This window comes from Danio aesculapii, chromosome 17, assembly GCF_903798145.1.
Source record: "Danio aesculapii chromosome 17, fDanAes4.1, whole genome shotgun sequence".
In the NCBI taxonomy this organism is placed as follows: domain Eukaryota; kingdom Metazoa; phylum Chordata; class Actinopteri; order Cypriniformes; family Danionidae; genus Danio; species Danio aesculapii.
The window spans coordinates 31494925-31522130 of NC_079451.1; the positions used below are offsets into that span (position 1 = coordinate 31494925).

A 27206-nucleotide genomic window follows, 5' to 3' on the forward strand; every position below is an offset into this window, starting at 1 on the left:
CAGCTTTAGTATGAAGACCTGTAAAGACTTACTTCTTTACGTTTCATACAAACTGAGTTTTCACTTTTGAATTTAGTTAGACTTTTTTTACTTATTGTTTACAGTTCTGGATTGATTTATCTATCTAATCTAATCTGTCCTTATAAGGAACGAGATTGCAGGCTACCAATAGAAAACAGCTATAAGTGGGAGGAGTCTGGTTTATGCATATAGAACAAATTACTATTACTATATTAATATACTCATTTAAGACTTTCTGCTCTGAAATTATGCCACTTAAGATTTTTCAAGGTCTACAAAGTAATGCATGGTAAATATAAGAATTGTAACAATTCTATTAGACTCCTTAAAACAGATTGCCCACAGGACTCAAATTGGCCTGTGGTAAACCTTTGATTTGGCCCACCACCGTATCTGAGAGGAGAGGGAGAATTATGGGGATGGTTTAGAGATTGTATATGACCTTTTATTTGTTTATTTTATTGTTAAGCTACAAAAACTAAAATTAAATGTTTAAATTTAAATGGTGTAAATTAATCAGATTAGTAAATCTGAGACGGATAAAGGACGTGAGAGAGTGTGACACTTTGGTGAGCAATTCAAGGCGTCAGGCAGACTGTTATGAACATGATTGCTTGTATTGCAATAAGGTATAATTAAAAAAGCTATACTGCATTAGTTAATATGATTCAAAGTAATGTGTTCTTTTTATTAATATTGTTAAAATAATTAGGAAATGACCCATGGGAACCTTCATGTAAAATAGAGAGGTATATTTGTTTCAGCCCATGGCTCTCAATGATATTTGTTTTTTGACCCTTCATACATAAAAGTTTGGGCAGCCATGGAAAAAAAATCTTAGTGATTAAATGTTTACCATCATGTGACGTGTAATCCATGTAACAAGCTGTTATCTTAAAGTAACAAATCATTTTGCTAACTGTGCTCTCAAGACACTGTGGCTTCCACTCCATGCTGAGAAACTGACCACTTGCCTGTAATTCTCCCCAAATCAGGGTATCTTCTGTCCATTCCATATCTGTTTTCAAAAAAAAAAAAAAAAAAGGAAAACTAAGAAAACGTCCATTTTCGGTTTTTCTTTTGCTCACAAAAAACTGATTTGGGCTCGATTTTTAGTTTTTGGTTTAGGGTAGGATTATACACATGCTGAAACGCCCTTTTTCCTCTGATTGGCCAACCAAATATGAGCTCAAGATGTCCCCCTTAAAATAAAATTCCTCTGTCCTATTATTTAATTATATGTATATAAACTAATTTGACATATTCTATCATTTGATCAGTTAGCAGACTTTCATTGTGTATGCATAAATTAAATAAAAACGTAAATTAGCAGTATTCTTAGACATTTGTCATTAAAATAAGGTCACAGTTCACTGACAAACGTCCTGCAGCTGAGAACCAGATGCTGAGCAAAGCCATTTACTATAATAACAACAACAATAATAATAATAATAATTAATATTGTTTACTTAGTGTTTTTTATCGTTTAGTTTTTTAGTAGTTGTTAGCAGGACCAGAATAAGAACACATTGGGCCCTGGGGCCATAACAAAGAATACATACTGTATATAGGACTATTATTTTGAAGGCGACATCACGAGCTCAGATCTGGTTGGCCAATCAGAGGAAAAAGGGCGTTTCAGCACCGCCTACACGTGTATAAGTCAGTTATCTATTTTCATACCTTAAACCAAAATCAAGCCAAAATCTCATTTTTTTGTTTTGTTTTTGTGAGCAAAGAAAAGCCGAAAAACAGCCGTTTTCTTCGTTTTCCTTTTTTTGTTTAAAAACGGATATGGAATGGACGAAAGATACCCTGATTTCCCAGAGATAGACCCGTCAATATATACAACAAAATCATATTTTGTAAATGCTATTCAAAATAGGAAATGAAACACTTTCTGAAGACCTCAAAACCACATCCTATGAATAACACTGAGTAATATATTGAGACATTTGATCTGCTCAACCCCCTGTAGGTCTTAACTTTTGTGACTCCTGCTGGTGCAAAGAGAAAAACAGCATGTATGTACAATTGAAGAACACGACTGAAACAAACACAAGGTAAACCACATCCTGCTGTCTCACTTTATGACCTTCTGAACTTTACATGTGTTGAAACTGTCTCGGTACTTCAGTTTTTAACAGTCTCAGAATACCTTTATATGGCACTTTTTATAAACGTATTTAATAATACCAAAGGACAAACAGCAGGTTTATAACTGCACATGAGTAAAAAGATCATAGCAGTTACAGCTGTTCTTGCTAACATAAAAATGTTTTTCTTTTGCTTTGAGAGTAGATAATAAGTATGTGCTTTGATCAAACATATGTAATACATTAAACAGAACTAAAACTACAGAATAATTAAATATAACATAAAATCAAAAATTGAGCACAAGGCAATAAAGTGTTTCTTGATCAGGTAAACCCTGACGAATAGGATTCTGACATGCTGCAAATGCCCAAAACCAGTTCACACGTATATATCTTAATGTCCTTGTAAGAAAAGTGAAACATTCAGAAAGTCAGAGGTATGTAGAAAAACTCACAATATGACAAAATGGCAAATGACAAATACAATCAATGTTGGCATTTTTTTCCAGTCAGTGCTTCACTGAATTGAAGAGTGTCTGTTGTTTAGCACGTCCCATGTTTACGGAGTGACTCTATGCAATGGAAAGTGGCACCGAGGGCCCAGCTGGTCTCCGCGTTATTAATTTGTCTTGCTAGCTGAAATTTAAACAAAAAATAATCACAGCGTCAACCATGAAATTTGTCACATGGCTCAATCAATCAATCAATCAATCAATCAATCAATCAATCAATCAATCAATCAATCAATCAATCAATCAATCAATCAATCAATCAATCAATCAATCAATCAATCAATCAATCAATCAATCAATCAGTCAGTCAATCAATCAATCAATCAATCATGCAGGGCAGTTGTGGCCTAATGGTTAGGGAGTTGGACTTGTAATCGAAAGGTTGCAGGTTTAATTCTCGGCCCCCAGTGTCTGTGTGCTTTCACTCCTCTCAAAATGTGTGTGTGCACATGGATGGGTTAAAAGGACCAACTTCGAGTATGATCAAAACCATTCTTGAACTACCTTGTTGAAATCTGTGTCCAAAAGTCACCACTAAGCAACTTTTACACAGAGCTATTAAGTCAGGAATCATAAATCAAGTGTAGCACACCTTCAGCTCTTTATCAGGCGGGAAGTCCAGCTCCTGAAGAAGCACAGAGATGTAGGTCAGATCCAAACACAGGAATGGAGACTCCTTTATCCCGCCAGCTGACATGTTATTGCACACTGAAGAACAAACAAGAGAATGAACATATTTATTTAATATATATATAAAATGAACAAAAGGTACTTTAAAATGCATTATAGTAATAATAACATGTCATCTTATTCCTGGAACAATGCTAGTATTTAAAGAGGTGGTCCACAGTGTATTTTTAAGGCTTGGTTTGTGTTTATAAGATGCAAAGCAATGTGTGCTCATGCTTCATTTGTAAAAAATCATGTTATTTTTTTCATATATGTTACATTGATTATATACAGCTACTCAGCTAACATGAAAACAACTGTCATATTTCCCTCAAGAGGCTCTGATTGGTCAGCTAACATAATGTGCTGTGATTCACGGATCGGCTCCACATCACCGGGAAAAGTGGCACGCCTCTAATAGCACGCACTCTGCCTCTACTGTGTAAATACTGTCAGTCAGAGTAGCTGTTAGCCACATCAATTTGAGCCTAAATCAGACAGAAAATGAAAAGGACACAGCTGAACCTCACGCCTGCTCTCTAAAATAAAATCTGACAAGTGTCTTTTACATATATTAGGAATAAGCATGTGTAAGTAACAAAAGACATTTACATATCTTTCATGAGTTTGTTATTTGAGATGTAGAACGCAGGGAAAGCTGCTGCATAGAGAGACACTGCAGCGCTGGTGAATTTGTAGCTAAATTGCTAACAGTGCTAAACAGCATTTCTCATTGTTTACATCCGCTACAACATACTGTTAACATTAGAAACTGTGCATGTAATTGATCGACTTTAACAAATAAAAACTCTTAAAGGTTGTGGCTCACAATTCACAGCTTCTGCTATTATGGTTGGAGCTGCTCCGTCTTTGAGGAGTTTTTAGCCGAATCCAGCACTGAACTGAGAGAGATTCTGGAAGCTGTCCTTTGTCAAATGCTAGATATATCTTTTTTATAATTCTCTGGAACATAATTAAAATTAAATTGTAAGTACTTCTGTCTTTGTGTCATGTCCTCTGTGGAAATAGCAGTGTTTTGGATGGCATTTTAGCTTTCTCTGCTATAACATTACAGCACCTCTGGTCACGCCCGGTTGCTGTGGGGGTTGTCTGCATGTGGTGAATGTGCATAACCTGAAGCATTTGTGATCTCACTAACCTGGATGTATTTTTCTGTGGTCCTCAAACGTCATTCACTGTAGGCTTTGCTAAGCTAACTCTGTAAAAGCCAATGTTTCCCTTTGTATTGAACTTTGAGCGTATTACATTCAGAGATGTTGTTTATGTTCACACAGCTACATTACACATCAACTAAAGTTTAAAATACGATATCGTAGTGGACCACCCCTTTAAAAGAAAAATTAAACAGTTAATTCCTGTATATTCAACACTATAAAGTCAGCTTTGCCATTACAGGAATAAATTACATTTAAAATAAATTTTCAGCATCTTTATTAAACAATTGGTAAACATTTCAGGAATAAAAAGTCTAAATTCTATATTATGACTTACATGCTTATTGTATTGGACAGGATAAAAAACATGCTATAAATTTGTGCCTCATTGTATGCCACAAGCATGGAATAACTAATAGCAAAACTATATTGCAAAACTATTGTAATTTTGGCTTAATCTAGTAATTATGATTTTAAAAACCTTATTTTTGATACGTTAATTATTAATTATAACAATATGTATATTATACATATTATAATTATACATATTATACATATTATACTATAATTATACATATTATAATTATAATAATACAGCATGGTGAAAATAGGTTTCCAAATCTCTTTTTCCAATTTTTTTTTCCACAAACAGTAAATTACAAAAACACACACCTTTTTTAGCACCTTCAATGTAATCACTGACTTTGACTGTCCCTCCTGTGCTTTCATCTGAGTCAGACACACAGAAAGTGTTTGTCAATCAGGAAATAAAAGATCGATTACTCTTAAAACTACAACAAATTATGCTCATCAAAACAATCCAATTAAATCAAATGACAGACAAATCTCTTACCAATGTGGCCAAGATCCACAGCCCTGTCGTAGTAGTAGGAGAACGCGTAGAAGTCCATGTTTTTCACTTCCTCTGCTTTTCTCACCTGTTTATAGATCATCTTCTCCACTTTTCTAAGGCAAGACTCATAAATAGGCTCTCCTGGAACAGAGAACACACACACAAGTAATTTAATAAAACAGACAGAACTGTGTATAACATTTCCATCTAATAATTTAGAAAGTAACCTATCTTGTAATTAGTTATTTACATTATATAGGTAGATGGGAATACACTGTAATTGGCAGATAATATTGCATGGTAAAATACCAATTTATTATTAATCATTTATTACTACAATTAAAATATCAATCCATCTCTAATCTATTAATTTCTTTTTTATATGTTTTATATGTTTTCTTGACTGTAAAAAGCAAGGAAAACTTTCTTGAATGTTCTGCTGGTGAAAAAAAACAGCGATATTATGGTAAGCCTGACTGTAAATTAACTCAAATCTTTATTGTTGGGTGAAATTTTAACTGTCTGTATTTAAGTATGCAGATGCATAGCAGTCAATGATTGGTTCTTTATTCCAGAGGTTAAAGGACTAGTTCCCCCAAAACATCAGTTACGTACCATTAACTTCTGATTGAGTTTCATTTTTCTGTTGAACACAAGGACAGTGCTTCCCACACATACTTTAATTGAGGAGGCCGCCCAGGTATATTAACTGCCGCCCAAGTATATTTGATGACAGTTTTTATTTTTTTTGTACCAATATTATCATCCTTTTACACTTTTTTTCATATCCACTTCAACATTCACATTGAAAGACCTCAAGCTGCTGACTTCCAGACTCTGCTTGCATCTTTTGACCTCAAAAGAGCACCTACTTCTGCTACTCACAAATCAGGTAATCAGCTAGATCTTATTTACACTTGACATTGCTTCACTGATCAAACACTAGTAACTCCACTACAAACATTGGATCATTTCCTTCTGTCTCTCAACATCCACATTACTCCTGAGCCGCCACACACTCCAACTCTAGTTGCCTTTCGCAGAAACCTACGCTCTCTCTCACCCAATAGACTATCCACCATTGTTTCAGACTCTCTTCCTCCATCTTGCAAACTCTCTGCACTTGATACGAACAGTGCCACTGATACACTCTGCTCCACACTAGCATCATGTCTAGACAGACTATGTCCTTTTACATCCAGGCCAGCCTGTGCCAGTCCTCCTGCACCCTGGCTCTCTGATGTTCTCTGTGAGCATCGCTCAAAAATTCGGGCTGCAGAGAGAATTTGGCGAAAAACTAAAAATCCTGAACAGCTCATAACATACCAAACTCTTCTGTCTTCTTTCTCGGCTGAGGTTACCTCTGCAAAGCAAACATACTTCCGTCAGAAAGTCAACAGTGCCACCAATCCTCGCTTACTTTTTAAAACATTTTCCCCCGTCCTCTATCCTCCACACTCACTACTGATGACTTTGCTACATTCTTTTGCACCAAAACTGCAAAAAATCAGTGCTTAATTTGCTGCACCTACAACAAACACGCAAGATACACCACCAACACCACACACACTCACCTTTTCCCAGCTCCCTGAGTCTGAGATGTCCAATCTCGTGCTATCTGGCCATGCAACCACCTGTCCGCTTGATCCCATTCCCTCATCTCTTGCAAGCCATTTCTCCTGCAGCCATACAAACACTGACTCACATTATTAACACATCTCTTGACTCTGGTTTATTCCCTACTTCATTTAAGCAGGCTAGGGTAACCCCACTGCTAAAGGAACCTAACCTGGTTCAAACGCTTCTTGAAAACTACCGACCGGTATCCCTGCTTCCATTCATGGCCAAGATTCTGGAGAAAGTAGTGTTCAATCAAGTCCTGGACTTTCTTACTCAAAACAACCTCATGGACAACAAGCAATCTGGCTTTAAGAAAGGCCACTCAACTGAGACTGCCCTGCTCTCGGTCGTGGAGGATCTCAGACAGGCTAAAGCAGACTCTAAATCATCTGTCCTCATCTTGCTGGATTTATCAGCTGCTTTTGACACTGTAAACCACCAGATCCTGCTATCTACGCTTGAGTCACTGGGCATTGCAGGCACTGTTATTCAATGGTTCAGATCTTACCTCTCAGACAGGTCATTCAGGGTGTCTTGGAGGGGAGAGGTGTCCAACCTACAGCATCTAAACACTGGGGTACCTCAGGGCTCTGTTCTTGGGCCACTTCTCTTCTCCATCTACACGACATCTTTAGGACCAGTCATCCAGAAACATGGATTTTCCTACCACTGCTATGCTGATGATACCCAGCTATACCTTTCTTTTCCCCCTGATGATCCCTCGGTTCCAGCTCGCATCTCAGCCCGCCTGCCAGACATTTCACACTGGATGAAAGATCATCATCTTCAGCTTAACCTCGAGAAAACAGAAATGCTTGAAGTTTCTGCCAACCCGACTCTACACCATAACTTTTCAATCCAGATGGATGGTGCAACCATTACTGCATCCAAAATGGTAAAAAGCCTTGGAGTAACGATTGATGACCAACTAAACTTTTCTGACCACATTTCTAGAACTGCTCGATCTTGCAGATTTGCACTCTACAACATCAGAAAGGTCTGACCCTTCCTATCTGAACATGCAGCTCAACTCATTGTTTAAGCTCTTGTTCTCTCCAAACTGGATTATTGCAACTCTCTACTAGCCGGGCTTCCAGCTAATTCTTTCAAACCTCTTCAGCTGCTTCAGATGGCAGCAGCACGAGTGGTCTTTGATAACCCCAAAAGAGCACATGTCACTCCACTACTCACCCGTTTTCACTGGCTGCCAGTTGCTGCTCGCATCAAATTCAAAGCTCTGATGTTTGCTTACAAAGCGACCTCTGGCTTTGCTCCTTATCTGCTCTCACTTCTGCAGATTTATGTGCCCTCCAGAAACTTGCATTCTGTGAATGAACGTCGCCTCGTGGTTCCATCCCTAAGAGGGAAGAAATCACTTTCCCGAACTCTCACATTCAATCTGCCCAGTTGGTGGAATGAACTCCCTAACTGCATCAGAATGGCAGAGTCACTTGCTATCTTCAAGAAACAACTAAAAACTCAACTATTTAGTCTCCACTTTCCTTCCTAATCTGTAACTGCCTCTCTGGCTATACCACTAACTGTACTCTCTCAAAAACACACACAAAAAAAAAACATTACTATTGTTTTGCTTCTTAGACTTTACACACCTGAAACTTGTCTATAGCACTTATTCACTGCTGCTCTTATAGTTGTGTAAATTGTTTCCTTGTCCTCATTTGTAAGTCGCTTTGGATAAAAGCGTCTGCTAAATGACTAAATGTAAATGTAAGCACTTCCTCAGGCAATCTTACGTGCTCTGCAGAGACCCACAGAGATGCGCCTTTTGAGGCTTAAATATGCATCTGGCTGTTTTTTCTAAATCTCCTGAAATGTCCGGGAGTCGACTTTTGTTTTCGATTTCTAAAGTTGTCACGTTTTTGCATTACTTTTTATTAAAGATTGCTTTCTGCTTGGCTTCACAGCTGACAGCGTGCACAGCCGTGAGACCAAGAGAAAAAGTAAATAATAGATTCTTTAATCTAAATGATTCAGAAAAACTTTATTATATACTCTGAGAGGATGAAATGACATATAAACTGGCTGCAAAATATATGTACACCATTAGAAATAAACTCATTTGCCTTATTTAAATAATTACAGTTTTTATTCTTATTATTAATTAAATAATATTAAATATCCATTTTAGAGATTGTCTATTTTTATTCATTTTTCCTGTAATTTATTTCTTATTTGCTGTTTCTTTATTTCTCATTTGAGAGAGAGAGAGAGAAAGAAAGAGAGAGAGAGCGAGCAGCTGTGTGTACAGGGCTCCTATAGTAAATATCTTATTTCAACAGACTTTTTTAAAACTTTAACCCATTGAAAAGAAACTTTAAGAAATTTTATTTATTAATAAATTATTGTTAAAAATCACATTAGTTTTTGTGTCACATGTAACTAACCATTTATGTGCCATGGGTAAAGTATGTGTTTCAATCCGGCTACCACCGCAAGTACTGTATATATCAAACCTGTGGGAAGCACTGAAGGAGATATATTTTGAAGAATTTTGGAAACTGACTCCCATAGGTTTTTTTTTTTTTGCTATGGATGATGGCAATTGCAACCTGTTTCCAACCTTCTTGAAAATATATCTTCCTGTGATCAACAGAAAATAAATTTCATAAAAATTGAGCCACTTGAGGGTGAGTAAATTTTCATTTTTGGGATAACTAGTAGTTTAACCACTGCAATGAAGTTGCAATCACAGGCTTACTTGAATCCAACTTTAAAAACTACTTTTTGTTGTTGTATAAATGTACAAAGTTTTAACTCATGCAAGGAGTACATTTCATACCTGGTTTCTGGCCTTTAACAGTATAAAGTACTTCGGCATGCTCCCACTGGCCTGAGTAATCTGGGGCTAAACATGGACTGACCAGTTCTTGGGGTCCCGCTACTAAAACAACAATAAAAAAAAAAACCTTAACCAAACAATCATAAAAATGCATATCAGAGCATTTTACAGCCACTAAGTGGAGCAACTGTGTCACTGTTGAGGACAAATCCAAACGTGTTCTGCGCTGCCACCTGCTGGACGCACATAACAGCACATTTACGCAAAACACATGCGTGTCTTTTCTTATAATAACCTTAAAACCCACTCAGAGAGAAGCGGGATACACTTATACAACGGGCCAAACTATAAACAATGAAATCTGATTACATTTGTAGTGTACTAAATGCAAATCTCAGTAAACTGCATGCAGAAGCCACTGCACTGATGGCAGTTTCTCTTTCTGGCCTCAGATAAATCGGCGCAACAGCTGGCCACCAAGAAACTAATCTTCAGTGCGTTATTAAGAGATTAGATAATGGCTTATTTATTGAACGAATGAGGTCTTTAAAAGCCAAAGATGAAGAGAGATTGTAAAACACATACAAGGCTGGCCTTCAATCCCTCCCAACACAGCAAGTCTGGCTGACATCAACCCCAGGCCAAGGTAACTGCAGAGAAAGAGACAAAACGTAAGAGACGTGTATGCAGGGGGGGATTTAGTGAAGCAAGCAGTTTCAGCCAAAGGCCAAAAAGTTTTAAAATGCACCTTTTGTACTTTATTTATTTTAAATTTATTTATTTTGATGTTTTTTTCTTATATTGCTCAATCATTCCTTTTCTACATTTTGTCTTAATGCAAAATAATAACATGTAAAGCATCTTTTTAAATAATTTGTTTTCTTCAAATGAATTCACAACTAAAAATTGTATATAAACTATTTCGTTTTTAAAACTAAATCTTTACCTTATTTGATTGCTGGACTTCTCTATGATTGAGGGTGGGGGATACATTTCCGCAGATGTAATAAAAAATATATTTTTTTTAGACACTCATACAAAACATGATAGAAAATGATGTTATATATAATTTATAGGTATAATTGATACTTCTAGGTTGTTTATTTGGGGGCCCTCAGATTTCCTGGGGCCCTAAGCAGCCGTAATAAAGATACAAGCAAATAGAAAAGTTTATCAATTATTAAGATATATTATTAAGGTATATTATTAATTAATTATATTATATTATTTATTATATTAAATAATTATATTATTTGTATTTTAATACAAATGTGCATTAAACGCATTCATTTTCTTTTCGGCTTAGTCCCTTTATTCATCAGGGGTCGCCACAGCGACATGAACCGCCAACTTATCCAGCATATGTTTTACGCAAGCCGATGCCCTTCCAGCTGCAACACATCACTGGAAAATACCCATACACTCTGGCATTCACACATACACTACGGTCAATTTAGCTTATTCAATTCACCTATACCGCATGTCTTTGGACTGTGGGGGAATTCGGAACACCCGAAGGAAACCCACGCGAACATGGGGAGAACATGCAAACTCCACTCAGAAATGCCAACTGATCCAACCGGGGCTCGAACCAGCAAACTTCTTGCTGTGAGGTGATCGTGCTACCCATTGCGCCATCGTAACGCCTGCATAAAATTTATTAAACATTAAAAACATAACGCTTAATACTCCCATTTGACATAAATACTGTCCTTGTTCACTTTCGTTTATAAAGCAAAACATGAAGAAATATTCCAATAATTTTATAAAAAATAACAAATTATAAATGTTTTTTACGAATCAAATCACCAAATCAAAATTATTTCTGAAGGATCATGGGACTGTGAAAATGTGCGTAACTGCTGAATATTCTGCTTTGCTTCACAAAAATAAATTGCATAAAATATATTTTTACAAATATTTCAAGCTGTAATAACAGTTTTAAAACTTATTGTTTATGCATTTTTAAAAAATAGTACCAACCCCAAACTTTTGAATAGTGTTCAGCGCATGCGGAAAGTATTCATAGCGCTTCACTTTTTCCACATTTTTTATGTTACAGCCTTATTCCCAAATAGAATACATTCATTTATTTCCTCAAAATTCTACACACAATACACCATAATGACAATGTGAAAAAAGATTTTTTGAAATTGTTGCAAATTTAATTAAAAAATAAAAAACCTGAAAAATCACCACATGTACATAAGCATTCACAGCCTTACTCAATACTTTGTTGATGCACATTAGGCAGCAATTACAGGCTCAAGTCTTTTGAATATGATGCCACAAGCTTGGCACACCTGTCTTTGGGAATTTTTGCCCATTCCTCTTTGCAGTACCTCTCAAGCTCTATTCATTCTCCGAGTTGTTTTAAAGCCACTTCATTGATATTTTGGCTGTGTGCTTTGGGTCATTGTCCTGCTGGAAGATGAATAGTCGCCCCAGTCTGAGGTCAAGAGCATTCTGAAGCAAGTTTTCATTCAGGATGTCTCTGTACATTGCTGCATTCATCTTTCCCTCTATCGTGACTAGTCTTCAAGTTCCTGCTGTTGAAAAACATCCCCACAGCATGATGCTGCCACCACCATGCTTCACTGTCGGGATGGTATTAGCCTGGTGAGGAGCGGTGCCTGGTTTTCTCCAAACGTAACGCCTGGCTTTCACACTGTGTTTAATTATTTTATTTTATTTTTAATACATTTGCAACAATTTAAAAAAATCTTTTGTTCACATTGTCATTATGGGGTATTGTGTGTAGAATTTTGAGAAAATAAGTGAATTTAATCCATTTTGGAAAAAGGCTATAACATTAAAAATGTGGAAAAAGTGAAGCGCTATGAATACTTTCCGGATGCGCTGTATGTACATATTAAAAAGGTGGGAAATCAAAAAGTTTTAATAGGTTTTCATTTACATTTTTTACCTGGAGGTCCTGAATGGAATTTGGGCATAAAATACATATTTGAAAAGGGAATGAGGGTGAAATATTAAAAGTTCAATAAAGACAAATCTTTCTATGCCATTTTCATTAATAGAAAAATAAAATAAAATTATTAAATGATCACAAAAATAAAAATGTCCATAAGGATGCACAAGAGTTAACATAAATATAAAATGAGAGATATTTCAGCATATCATCCAAGTGTGTGAGAGAGATTCAGTATAAGATTTGCACACTTCTAGAACATCTGTGATGCATCTTAAGTGATTCCTCTTCCAACACTACAGTATCTTGACCCTGCTGGAGGGTTTGTTGTGTCAAATCTCCTGCCATGAATAACTAGTAATTCTAGTAATCTGGAGATGAGTCCCGCGATGGGATTGTAATTGGAGGCTTGTGTGATTACGCTCTAATCAGTAGAGAGAGGCGAACACACACTGTCACATTCATGTGCGCTGTACTATTCGTGAACTCACATAAACTAGAAAGCCACGACCAGCCAGCGGTGGTGTCAAACAGAGGTCTACAAGTCACTGATGGGCTGCTGAGGACACTGAAGCTTTTAAATAGTAATATGGTGACACTGGGGAGCATTCCTACATGGGATGTAATAAACACTTGCACTAAAGATGCATAATATTGAATTTTATTAGAATTTTGTTTAGAAAAACTCTAGAATTATATTCAAGTTAAGAAAGGAGTAAAATAACGCTTTATGGGATTCTTTTTATATTTATAAAATATGACAGTAATAATGATAATATATCACACCAGCAACAGTGTATATTAGTATTCACCACAACATCAGTGTATAAGCATGATCCTCAATTTTTAAATATGGTTTTTATGCAAAAAACAACAACAACAAAAAACATGTTGACCTACCCCTCAAAATTAGTGTCTCTTAAGCCCTACTCACACTCTGCAATTTTAGCCACGATTTGTTCTGTATTGATCTGTGATCTCACGAGAGAACGCAAGTACTTTACGTTTTGTCAGTTTAGTGGCTAATTCGTACGAATTTGTACGAGTTCAGTCATATGAAAATGTATTTTAAAAAGGAGACGTAACACCCAACCCTGCCCCTGAACCCAACCGTCATTGGGTGAGGAGCAAATCGTACTAAATTGTACCAATTAGATCGTACGAATTCATACAAATTAGCCACTGAATTAAAAAGTTACGAATTGCCATGAGATTGCATTGGTGATCTTTGATTGTTGGTTTAACATGGTCACAGAGTTTCAATCAGACTTTCCCTCAAATGAATTACTGTCAGTGTCAGAAGATTTCAGACACTTTCCTGCAGTGTGACATCAGCTGCAACAAACATCAATTCAAGAACCAATAGGAACGTCGAATTTGATGACACAATCCACACAACAAATTCAAGCCACCACTGGGGAAATGTCAAAACAGATTTTTTCTAGTGGTTTTACTACTGAGACACGCTGTGAACAAAATTACCACTACAGATAGTTTATTTTTGCTTTGAGGTATCATTTCAGAACACAGGTTAGTGAAAGTGTCACAGATGGATGACCTCAATTTCCGGGTGAGTTTTCTTCCATGTCATGTCTTTTTTTTGCTGTTCATTCTGACATTATGACAGATGAGACCTTACAGTGTGACATGTCCGTGCATTCTAACATACTACAATTGTTTAGGATTATTAAAAACTGCAGTGTGAGCCAGGCTTTAGAGAAACAAAAAGCCTGCTTTGTTTCTAAATTAATCTACTTTTGAATGAATCATTTGAATCAAAAATTCACTGATCAGTTCATTAAGCCATTTGGTATGAATTGAAAACAAAAGTTAAACAAAATTCATTTAGACAGGAACTTGTTGCCATCTACTGGTGGTTTTGGAGCCATTATGTATCTATTAGATATACTGTTATTGGATTGTTAAACAGATTATAAAATATATAATTTTTGCCAATATAGTTTTGCTTAGTGTATTCACCTTGCTTAAAGGATTAGTTCACTTTACATTTACTCACCCTCTTGTCATCCAAAATATGAATGCATTTCTTTCTTCAGTCAAAAGGTTTTTGAGGAAACTATTCCAGGTTTGTTCTCCATATATTGGCCCACTATAGTTAACATTGACTTAAACATTGCAGTTTCAATGCTGCTTGTAAATTATCCCAGCTTTAAAACAAGGGTCTGACCTAGTGAGGCGAACAATTATTTTTATTTTCATGCATTAATTTATTCATTTTCTTTTCAGCTTAGTCCATTTATTAATCAGGGGTCACCACAGTGGAACGAACCGCCAATTTATCCAGCATATGTTTTACGCAACAGATGCCCTTCCAGCCGCAACCCATCACTGGGAAACACCCATACACACTCATTCTATTTTTTTTAATGTAAAAAAAAATCTTGCACCCCAATGCTAGTGTCAGATGAGCTTTCGTGGTTAAGAAGTATTTAATTATTTTTTTTTTAGCTAGGAAATACCTTTTTATTTTGGAAGTGAACTAACATTTTAAATGCTCAGGCTCTGACTGTGTTTTATTTATTTTCACAAATAGAATATTTTTCAGTTTATTGATATCAGTCAGAAAAAAAGCAATAAAAATAATGTCAATATTTTTTGTATCTTTTCTACACCATCAAACATCTTAACATTGTTTTATTCATATTATTCTTCACTGCACATCCTGATGCCATCCTATGCACTGTTCACTTTACCTGTGTGAGTAGAGAGCGTGACTGATGTTGAACATCTGAAACGATGTCACATAATCAATGGGCGAGGTCTGGATGGTTATCTGTATAGGAACAAAACCCAAACAAGCAAATATTGATGCATTAGGGTTGCATTCTTCTCTTTTTAAAGAAGAATCTGGTCATTTACTATTGTATTTGTTGTACAACTCCAATCACTTCTTACATAAGCAGATTTCCTGGACAGAATACTTATTTAATACAATAATAGTCAGCAATTTCCTACTTTAACAGTCCAAATTTTACACAATATCAATCAGTAACTAAAAGAAAGCTACAATTTACATAGCAGTTCTTCCCTGAGCTACTGTTTGAATACAAAGCTCTCGGAGAAACTGTGTAATAACATGATAAATTGGTCTCCAATCCTGCCTGTACAGGACCTGACCTTGTTGAAAAGCAAGAATCTCTCTGACTCTCTCAGCCCAATGTACTACAGCCTTCATTTATCAGGCCTATCGGATTAGCAAGACATTTGCAGATTAATGTATAGGATGGAGAGCATCACAGTGGTTTGTTAGGAAAGACTTGAGATCATTAAGAAGAGGTAACAGCTATATTGTGTGTATACACGGCTCACTTCATCCTGTAGAGCAAAGGTGATCTGGGTCGAGCCTCCTCCTAAATCCAGCATGCCTACTGTAGGAGTCTCTGTACCGTGAAGAGCACCTGTGTGTGAGAGAGAGATGTTTTAAAGCACATTTTTCAGTCAAGACAGCAAAAGAAAAGGTTTCCATGTGGGTAAGTTAGTGCATTAGTTGTGCTGTAAAATGACAGATCTAAAATTTGCTTACCTATTAAAAAATTGATGGTAATCCATGCTGACATTCCTGTGCAAATAAATATGTGCATTAATTGTCAGTAAAAGAATCCTGAATACTACACTGACACACTTTAATGCAATGCTATTTAGTTTAAGTTAAGGTGAACGTTCAGGTTGATTGCTGGTGGTTTATATTTGTTTCTGTGCTTTAAAAATCCAACCAACCAAAAACATCGACCAACCAATATATATAAGTGCAAAGCAAAAACTACTTGTGATTATATCTCATCCAAAATAAAGGTTTGTTTGACATAATTTAAGTGTGTACACTTTTTATATTTATTATGTATATATAAATACACACAGGCATGTAAATATATAAATTAGATCGTTAGATTTTGCTGTATTTGGCTTAACAGTTCTTGGGTGGCTCACCAATGTATTAGACGACTCAATTAATGACTTAAATAAATAATAATAAAATAAAAATGTAATAAATAAAATTAGTAAGCTGACCAAAGTTCTTCTGTCAGTCTTCAAGTAACTTAACCCAAAGGATATGGTGATATGGACTGGTTTGGTTGGGTCACAACTCTTGAGTTCCTGTAGGCCATTTGATTCACACATTTTCAAGTCTTACAATCATACTTTATATATATATAGCAATTCTTTCTGGTTCTCGAATCTGATTGGCTGATAGTCGTGCAATAGCTGCAATATCAGAACTCTGGTATTTGACATTTACCCTTGTGTATTACTCTTCCCACATAGAGTAACAGCAGAACAATAAATTCACTATAGTTTGGCAAATATTGCAGCTGTTGGACAATATAATGTACTTTTGAGGCGTTTTAGGCGAGAATGTAGTTGTTTAGATTGCAACTATGCAGTTAATTTATAAGAATGGTGCCTAATTTAACTATTCATTATTTCGGAGATTCAGTGCGTCAGCAGCCAGCCTATAATACTGAGCACAGCAAAGATGGTTGACGTTCTGCCACAAAATGCCGACAGATAATAAGGCCTTAGGAGAGAAACACAGCATTTTCTCAGTGTAAGATTCAAACTACAGCGGAACATATCATTATAAATCAGGTGAGTGACATTCTAAGTCGATCTCTCTCTCTTTTTGTATGTTGTAGTGCTGTATTTATACCATAGGAATCTGGTATTGTTTGCTTTGGCTTTTTCTCGGTTAATTATTGTGAAATCCTGATTGCAACAGAGAAATACTTGAAAATCTCGGTAGACTGATGGCATTTCATGCTGTTCAGCCTTATAATCTTAAAATCTCAGCAAAATCACCTGTTTTGTCATCACTTTAGACATTTCGTAAGAGAATCATTGAAATACTAGCTCTAAAGTGACGTTGGTGAATTAGCAGCAGTTCCTGCTGTTCTGACGTCAGCTGCAGATGTGAATGAATGGTGGAAGAAAGTAGTTCCTCATACAAAAGGATTTTTGAGACCCTGTGTTTTGATTTTCTTTTTTATATACACCATTATGCCCTCAAACTGTTGTATAAACGCAATATAACGCTCGTAGTGGTGCGAAATGGCTGTATATCGTCACTGGTGGGACACTAAGGCACTCAGCCAGCAGCCTCGAGCCACCACACGCCTCCCACCAGTGCTGATATACAGCCATATCACACTGCTACTGGACACATTTTTGTATTTTACGCTAAAAACATCCAATCGTGAATAATCCAACCTTTCTTTCTTATTCTATTTTATATGATTTTGTTTTGGTTATCACCTACAATAGGTTTACATCCATCTATGTTTAGAAACACTTTAATTTTCGCAACTCAACATTTCCCATCAGGTCAAAAACACCTTCATTTTCTCTACTCAACATTTCTTATCATCATTATTGAAAACGGTTGTCCTGCATGTTGGAAACAGTGCCCTTCAGTACATTTAGAGATTTCAGCATTTATGTAAAATCAAGCTCCAGGCAGATCAAAGACTATGCAAGTGAGTGCGTCATTGGATCTTTGAGCTAAAACTCCATAAACTGCATGTTTGTTTTGAATGTAGGTTGCATCTTAACAAACTAAGGGGCTTTAGCTCGTAGATATAACCAAAAACTCACTTAGTGTCTATAAACTCCATCCCTGCATTTCCCTCACATATACAGTACCACTTAGGCACAGCATTAACAATAAGTCTGTATGATTTGCTGTGATGGACTAATCTGGGTAAGCTTGTGCATCCAGGAGAGTTTAGACTCACGCTGATAATGAGACTGAGATTATCCGGTTACGGGACCAATAGAGTTTAAGCAATCATTTACATCAAATCTCACAAATTGCCAACCATTAAGCAAAGCCAACTTGTGTCTCGAGAACAGAAAAGTAATAACAACTTGGCTTTTCCGTTTGTTCATTATAGTTTTTCTATCTTTAAAAAGGAATTTACTGCCTAGCAAATTAATGGGCGCTAATCTGTTTGCTGAGATTATAGTGCACACAGGGCATTATCCCCTGGGCTCATTATTACTTGTGTGAACTATTTTAAAGGATTGGATTAAAGTCCCATATACGCATTATCTATCGTTAATATACGCACAGCTCGAGCTATTACTGAAGAAAATTTCAATTTACAACTTATATCTTTCTGGGCGCAAAAGCTTGACCGCAGTGACCAGAGGCTTTTGATGTACAGTAACATCTGCTGGTTTCACAGTCATGACGAACAGACTTCTGCATGGAACAAAACGCAGCAAAACACTGAAACGTTACAATCCAGTGAGAAGCGCTGTCCTCTATTTCAAATTTAATGGGCTTCTGTATAGTTTAGTGCATAATGTTGTTGTTTGATAATACAAAGTTACAAGCTCCTCTGCAAAGGGAGTTATTTTCGACATCAGTAAGCATTGTTTCTATGATTTTAGTCCTGAATATTCTTCTGAGAACATGTACAACACAGTGTGCTGAACTGAAATAATTGTGTTAGTAATGTACTGTGGAATGTGCATGACGAATCTATACTGATACACATGATTTTATGTGCCTGTATGTAATGTATTCTTTATTTAATGCCATGTCAGCAACCAAGGCTATTTTCATGGCCATAACATTTCAATAATAAATATACAATAAAAAATAAGTCAATACATAAATTAAATAGGATTTTTAGCACTAATACATGATAAAAATTCTACAATTTTTCCTTAAGTGAGTTCATTTCATAAAAAAGTCTGGAATCATTAAAAGCAGGACAGTCCGGTAAAATGTGTTTTACTGTGAGAGGAATTGTGCGAGGGGGTTCACCTTTGAGCAAAAAAACATGGGTTATTCTTATAGATTTCAGGTTGTATTTCATACAGTTTTCAATGCATCCCACTCCTCCTGCCACTTATTCAAAATGTAAACAGATAAAATTCTCATCTCTGAATGAGGAATTTGGGATTTGTTCTATGTGCCTGTGTGAATACTAAATATACACTACTAGACGTTATAAAACTACATTAAACAAATTGATCATTAAAAAAAATGAATTTATACCTGTATGACATTGGATTGTAACGTATGGATGGAACTTATTTAGCACAACACTTAACAGTGCATTATAAGTATTCTCTAGGAAGCATCAATGATGCATTATGGGACTGAATAAGTGTACTCTGTACTGTATACTATGAAGTCGGCACCACTATAAATGCCTAATGTAGTGGCTAAGAAGTGACAAAAGAATACTTTATTAATTCATTTATTCATTTTCCTTCGGCTTAGTCCTTTATTTAACACGGGTCGACACAGTGGAATATACCACCAAAAATTTCAGCATATGTTTTATGCAGCGGATGCCCATCCAGCTGCAAATTAATTATATTTAACCATGGATTTAAAACAGATACCATGGTTTAAAATGATGGTTTGTATAGCAAAAAAGTGTTTGGTTTTTATTTTTTAGAACAGTGGATAACATTCATAAAGAAGCATATACTTGTTCTCAGACCATCTCTTTACATGACAAATATGCTTATATGCCCTTATAACTATCCTCTGAGAACTTTTTCACAGCAGCCTTAAAGGTGCAGCAGAACTAAAATCTGCATATACTTACTGGGAAATACATTCTTTAAAATTACTAAATTATAATTAAACAGTACAGTAAACAGTAAGTTCACCCACATTTGAAACTTTTGTCAAACCTGTTGGACATTCTTTCCACTTTTGATTACAAAAGTAGATATTTTGTTAACCGGCAGTCATTGACCTCCTTCATATAGATTTTTGAATCCTCTAGATGTCAATAGGTACTGTTTTCCAACATTATTCAAAATATCTTCTTTTGTTTTCAACAGATTTTGTTTCATCATGATTCTGAAGCACTTGAGGGTAAGTAAATGATCCATTAATTTTCATTCTTTACCTCTTTAACATTTTTCTGTAATCTATTACAATATTAAGTTGTGAACACACTTAACAAAATATTTTATATACATACAGTAGGACAAAGGAGAAACTGACACAGTACCTTCATCTGTGCCATCCATGATGGACACGCTGTCTGGTTTAAAGAGGAATAAGGATTCGCTAAACACCTCCCTCACCTGCAGCAGGAAGATTTTGGAATAAGCATGGCATGACATGCTGAAGACTGACATGATAAGGAAATACTGAGAGAACAGGCTGAACAAGAAACTTCCCTGAAGACACAGCTTGTAATTTTACATTCTTCAGCACACTTCTATAAGCCTTACTAAACCTGTAGTGTAATATAAAAGAAAAAACTACACACAAAACCAGTCATATGTTAATTTGTGATACATGACAGTAAAGTGCGTTAATTGGAACAAAATAAAGTTTATTTAGATTATTTATTTATTAGCATATAAATACTATTTATTAGTATTTAGACTTTTTTAACCCCAATATTGGCCAAATATTGTCCCATCCTAACATTTATATCACACATGCATCAATCGAAAGCTTATTTATTCAGCTTTCAAATGATGTACATCATTTCAGTATACAAAAATGTCGCCTTATGACTAATTTTGTGGTCCAAGGTCTCATATAATATATGTGAATGTGTGCGGAGTATTTGATGGTTTTCTGACCTTGTCCAGAAGGATGGTGGCCTTCTCACCAGGTAGCAATCTGAGCCCTGCTGTGGCTCTGAGCATGAGGGGGGTCGAACTCCATAATACTTCAGGAACTGTGTCTTTAGCAACATTTAACAGTTCCAAAATCCCCTCTTTACTCTGAAAAGGGAAAAAGCGTAAGTTATGTTAATATAACCATCAAACTTGCAGACACAAAAGATCCATTTAAAAAAGGGGTACCTTTTCTGGTTCGTCGGCATATGCAGACAGTCCAGGTTTTAAAGCTCTGAAAGTCTCATGGGCTAATTTAGGAGCTTCTGTTGACACACAAAACAACAACTCAAAATTGCAAACACTGAAATATCATTGAAGAGTGAACTGACTGATTCACAAAACTGTGTTCATACACTGCCATTTGAAAATGTATGCCATTTTTATATATATTAATAATTTATTCAGCAATTCAATTCAATTCACCTTTATTTGTATGGCGCTTTTACAATGTAGATTGTGTCAAAGCAGCTTTACAAATGCAAGTATGCACAAAAAAATAATTACGTGACAATTTTGAATAGTTGCACAAAATTTCAAATGACTTAAATAAGTTCAAACTTTCTATTCATCAAATAATCTTAAAAAAAGTAAACGGTTCTCACAAATATATAATAAAAATGATGTTTTCAGCATTGATAGTAATAAGATATGAACATCAAATCAGCACATGAAAATCATTTATGAAGGGTCACATGACACTGAAGAAATAAATAAAAAAGAATTATGAGTTACCTCTTTAAATACATCAAAATAGAAAACAGATCAATTAAATTGTTATAACATTTATCAATAATAACACAAATTCCCACAGCTTGGTTGAGCAGAGACTTTAAAGGAAAATCCCATGACCTCAAATGTTTGAACAGTGGAGTACATAAAACCTATAGGCTAACGTTCATCAAATACACTTATTAAGTGCAACACATGGCTTATATCAAAGTTTACACAATAAACAATATAAACAAATCTTTCAGCATCTGAAAAATCTAAACATACTCTTTAGTGTGACCTCTGACCCATTAGGCTTATGATGTGTATATGCATGTGTGTGCCTAATAACGCAGGCTACGTGCCGTCCATTATAATATGACAATCATAGGTTTAACAATAAAGGCTAAAGCAGCACTTAACTGATTTAGCTCAGGATTGGGATGCGATAACTAAGCCATTGGACAATCAGAGCTGCGCTAGGCAGTAAACCTAATATCTGTGAAACAGTCCTGTTTTTTTGTTTTTTTTTTAACAATGGTATTTTGGCAGTAAGGTAACTAAATAAAAAAATAGGAAGGTAAACATTAAAGTACTTCTAGTCCAGTCATAACTATGGCAGTTTATGGCTAGCTGTTTAGGCAACTTTCAAATACCACGGTTAGTTTATATTATTAGATATATAGTTTATATTTAAATTAATCTAACCATTCCTTACCAAAATATTAATTTAACCATATCTTACACTAGAATATTATATCTATATTAACTGGCATTAATGCTAATTCACAAAAACAAGTTATGATTATTTAATGTAAAATACATTAATTTTTACCACCAACCAATAACTTTAGCGTGAATAAATATTTTCTTTTGGTAAGAAATATGTTTAAAACATTGTTATATTAAAAATACATTTATTTTTATATATATTATAATTCAGTTTTTATAAATTTCTATTTCATTTTTAGTAATTGTGTTGCAAAAATGCAAAGGACACATTTCTAAAATTTATTTTTGCATATAATATTTATTTTTATTCTATGTCAGCCTGTCATTCTTTATATATACACATTTTTATATAAATTTTAAGACAACATTTACATTTATCAAGTCAAAATCTTGTTATCACAAATAGTCCTGAAATTATGGACCCTATTTTAACAATTCAGGCGCAAAGTCTAAAGTGTAGGGCGCAAAAGCATTAAGAGCATGTCCAAATCAACTTTCACTATTTTAAGGATGGAAAACTGAATAACAATTTTTGTAATATTTTATTCCTTTAATTCTTTTTCATTTCTAAAGATATTTGCGTAGTGCTGTGCATCCTGCATGTTTTAAGCAATCTGTAAGCGAGGCACACAACGGATACACTCTGCACTGGACTTTCAGCTGGTCTATTGCAGAGTCAGTTTTAGTTCCTCAAAATAGCAAGGTGCCTACCATGCGCCTTAACACACCTCTTTTCTAAAGAGTTTTTCTAAAGTGGCGCAAATGAATTTTCTATGTAAACAACATGGCACAAAACGGGAAAATTAAGGTTGCGTTGGTCTGAAAATAGCAACACAATGGGGCAAACACGTCTTGCGCCTTTTGCGCTGGGTGTATGATAGGACCCCATGTCTTTTTATGCGTTGTTTCTACCCTATGAGACACTTTTAACATATCAATTTCTTTTAAATCATTAATCTTTAGGTGAACTTCTATGTACCTAAAATGTAAACATACCATTTGGCTCCATCTGAAATTTGAAGATGTGAATCCTGGTTCCAGTGCTTCCAGCGTCAAACATAATGCCATACTGAAAGTTTTCACTGACCACCTGACCTGAGGTTGGATGTTTACTGGTATCTATCCTATACTGGGGCAGCTGCTCAGGTACGGACAGTTTGGAGTCATCATAATGGCGTTTGACATAGGTGAGGTAGACCACCAGACAGCCCACAAACAAGAAGATGAAAGCTAGCTTTGGGATCCTCATAGTGGCAGCTGAAGGTACATGATGTGAAGACAGTTTCCCAATGTAGCAGACTCTCTACTACCTCGTGACAGAAAACAAAAACAGACAAAAATAGTTGTAATAATTTAGAAAAGAAACATTTATTATACATCACCCGCTGAAGAAAACACAATGTTTTATGTATACATTTAAATAAATAGGTTTCTGGCCTATTGGATACACTTAACCATAAATTTAATACAGATACCATGGTTTAAAATGATGGTTTGTATAGCAAAAAAGGGTTTTTTGTTTTGTATTAAAACCATGGATAACTCTCATTAAGAAGCATGTACCTGTTCTTATTACATAACAAAGATGCTTAAACACCATTATAACTATCCTCTGAGAACTTTTTCACAGCAGCCTTAAAGGTGCCGCAGAATTAAAATCTACATATACTTAGGCATAGCTAAATAATAAGTGTTCAGTACATGAAAATTAATATTTGGGTATAATTTTCATAACTGTAAGCAGGTTTTTTTTGTAGCTAAAGTAGCAACACCTTAAAAACAAATAGCTACCACATTTACTGCATCTCTTATGATAAGTAACTATGGTTTATTACAGTAAAATTGTATTAATGTTTTGTGGGGGATTAATTACCATATAAGATTTACTACAAACACAATGATCAAACGTTGGTCATTGTAGCAAAACCATGGATCATTTGTGCTTGCAGAGATTTAACTTTTTGTTTTGTTTGTAGCAATACCATTCTAAAATGCTTAACATGAAAAATGCTTAACGTGACTTAATGTACCTAAACATCAACCAGAGAAACCCAAATTTCTGTCAAACTTTTCTTGTAATTAACCCCAACTACTGTAAAAAGAACGAGTCCCAATTCCATAGTTGAAGTGAATGTCATTGACATCCCCACAACATAGGGGAAAAGCTGAACACAATATTGTTCACTTTAGCTTTGGAAACAGGGCTTATCCTTTGATAAAAGTTAATCATATTTAATCCATTGCTAGTTGTGCTAATCAAAAGAAAAATTCGATAGAAATTTGATAGAAATTAAGTTAAGGTACATTAAGCCACGTTAAGCGGTTTCCTTATAATGGACTTCAATGAGGGAGAAAATGCTTGGTGTGATATCTTTCACTTCATCTATGGAATTGGGACTTTTTTTTACAGTAGTTGGGGTTAAATACAAGTAAAATTTGACAAAAATTTGGGTTTCTCTGGTTGATGGGAACAGGCCCTAATTCTATTAGGCATGGTACGATAACCGTTTTCAAGGTATAACGTGGTTTGGAAAAGTCAAGGTTTTAAAACTGCAAAATCTTTCTGCTATACCATTTCTAAGCTATGTGTATGTTTTATTTCATTTTTTTATGCTTTGTTTTGAGTTTTTAGGACAACAGTATCTCCGGTTTGCCCCACAGTCCAAGAACATGCAGTACAGGTGAATTGGGAAGGCTAAATTGTCCGTAGTGTATGAGTGTGAGTGAGTGTGTATGGATGTTTCCCAGAGATGGGTTGCGGCTGGAAGGGCATCCGCTGCATCAAACATATGCGGGATAAGTTGGCGGTTCATTCCGCTGTGGCGAACCCCGGATTAATAAAGGTACTTAGCCGAAAAGAAAATGAATGAATGTATTTACATGTTTACTGCTCCAAAATATTTTATATGTTACCCAAATTAAAATATATTGTGTTCAAAGGGGAAAAAAAGTTACCAGACATTTGAATAGAATACATTTTAGAGCAGCAAGGTTATTATACCGGCCCATGCCTAAATTCTATAGATAAAGTGGACAATATCACGTTAAACGTTTTCTCCCCATTAAAGTCTATAATAAGGAAAGACTTAAGATAACTTTACAACATCCGAGGGAAACCAAATGTTAAAAAAGCTGTTTATAAAATCAAAGTTAGTGTTAATCACAAGTAAAATTTGATAGAAATTAGATTTTTCCTGCTTGTTGTTAAGGTACATTAAGCCAGGTTAAACTTTTTCCTTATAATAGACTTCAATGGGGGAGAAAACGCTTAATGTGCTGTTGAATGGACTCATTCTTTTTACAGTAGTTGGGGTTAATTACAAGTACGTTACAATTTGACAGAAATTTGGGTTTCTCTGGTTGATGTTTAGGTACATTAAACCACGTTAAGCTTTTTTCACGTTAAGCGTTTTAGAATGTCCCAAAGTTAGAGCTATTTCAGTTATCAACTTAAGTCAATAACTGTTACACTATTTGTCAATATTTATAGCAAATATGTGACCTAATATTTATGCACCTCTTAAAGTTGACTTTCGCGACAAGCAAAAATACATTCAATAAGAACACAGAAAACACACAAACAAGAAAAAAGTGGACACTTCTAAACACTTTAACCACAATAACCTACAATAACAATTTCATACAAGCATGTCTTGTTAAGTTAAATTTAGTATCATGCCTCACGACTACTGTGAGCATATCAATCTCAATTGCAAGTTAATATTATTATAATATTTAAGCTCGTTATACCTAGTTCTCGGAAGCCAGATCATATTCCTTCGGATGCAAGACTTTGATTTTCAATATCGATAAATAGCCATTAGGATGATGTGACATGATATTCCTTTGGAAAGATTACGCAAAACTCTTCCTGTCTCGCTTTGATTACGTCAGGAGCGTTCAGCGTGGAGATGACGTGGAAAGACTCACGTCACGAGATTCAAGGAAAAGATACGCGGGCGCGCCCTCGCACACCCTCACTATTATAATGACCAAAAATGCTTTTTGCACGAAAAAGACAATAAGAATTTCTCAGATTTTTTTTTACGTCCAAATATGACATGCGTCACAATAAATGATATGTCGGTTTAAGGCGACCATGTTCGTTTTTAATGTAGGTTTATATTGTTTACATTTCAGATCATGTTTTATTATCTGAATTTGAGACATTTTAGTTGGGGAAATTACAAGATGTAATCAACGAAATCTGGTTTCATTACAGTAAACGCAGCAATTGTTTTTTTTTTTTTTTTGTAATTTTATTTGCAAAGCTTTACTAAAAAACAAACACTGTTTAAATTGGTTAATGTAGCCACAATTAAAATGGTCTATTCCTCTATTTTATACAGTCATTGTCTAGTCCAGAGATGTCCAAACTAGTTGGCCAATGGTAAGCTTTGATTTGGCCCATCTCATCTGAGAAGAGAATGATTGGGAGCATTGGGGTGAATCCCTTTAACAGAGAT

At 35.3% G+C, this 27206-nt stretch overlaps 1 protein-coding gene across 2 annotated transcripts; it reads right to left on the bottom strand.

The window, feature by feature from the left end:
- Positions 1–2089: 2089 nt before the first annotated feature.
- On the bottom strand, positions 2090–26633 carry entpd6 (ectonucleoside triphosphate diphosphohydrolase 6). Of its 2 annotated transcripts, none has more exons than XM_056477234.1 (14): positions 26491–26633; positions 23737–24046; positions 21487–21563; positions 21262–21405; positions 20676–20751; positions 16220–16255; positions 16006–16094; positions 15390–15469; positions 10332–10396; positions 9747–9848; positions 5327–5467; positions 5146–5202; positions 3222–3337; positions 2090–2753 (listed from the first exon to the last, which is right to left on the bottom strand). In XM_056477234.1, exons 2-14 carry the CDS (start codon positions 23987–23989, stop codon positions 2661–2663), a joined length of 1329 nt encoding a protein of 442 aa, XP_056333209.1. In that variant the 5' UTR covers positions 23990–24046; positions 26491–26633; the 3' UTR covers positions 2090–2660. The 2 variants fall into 2 exon arrangements, with proteins under 2 accessions (XP_056333209.1, XP_056333208.1); XM_056477233.1 differs by having other exon boundaries at positions 23737–24050.
- Between the last annotated feature and the right edge of the window lie 573 nt (positions 26634–27206).

Coding starts and splice junctions, on each gene's coding strand:
- entpd6 (XM_056477234.1), bottom strand. CDS start 23,989: ATGAGGATCCCAAAGCTAGCTTTCATCTTCTTGTTTGTGGGCTGTCTG. Junction 10,397..15,389: donor CACGCTCTCTACTCACACAG/GTAAAGTGAACA, acceptor CTTTCTCTGCAG/TTACCTTGGCCTGGGGTTGA. Junction 5,203..5,326: donor TGTGGATCTTGGCCACATTG/GTAAGAGATTTG, acceptor TGTCTGACTCAG/ATGAAAGCACAGGAGGGACA.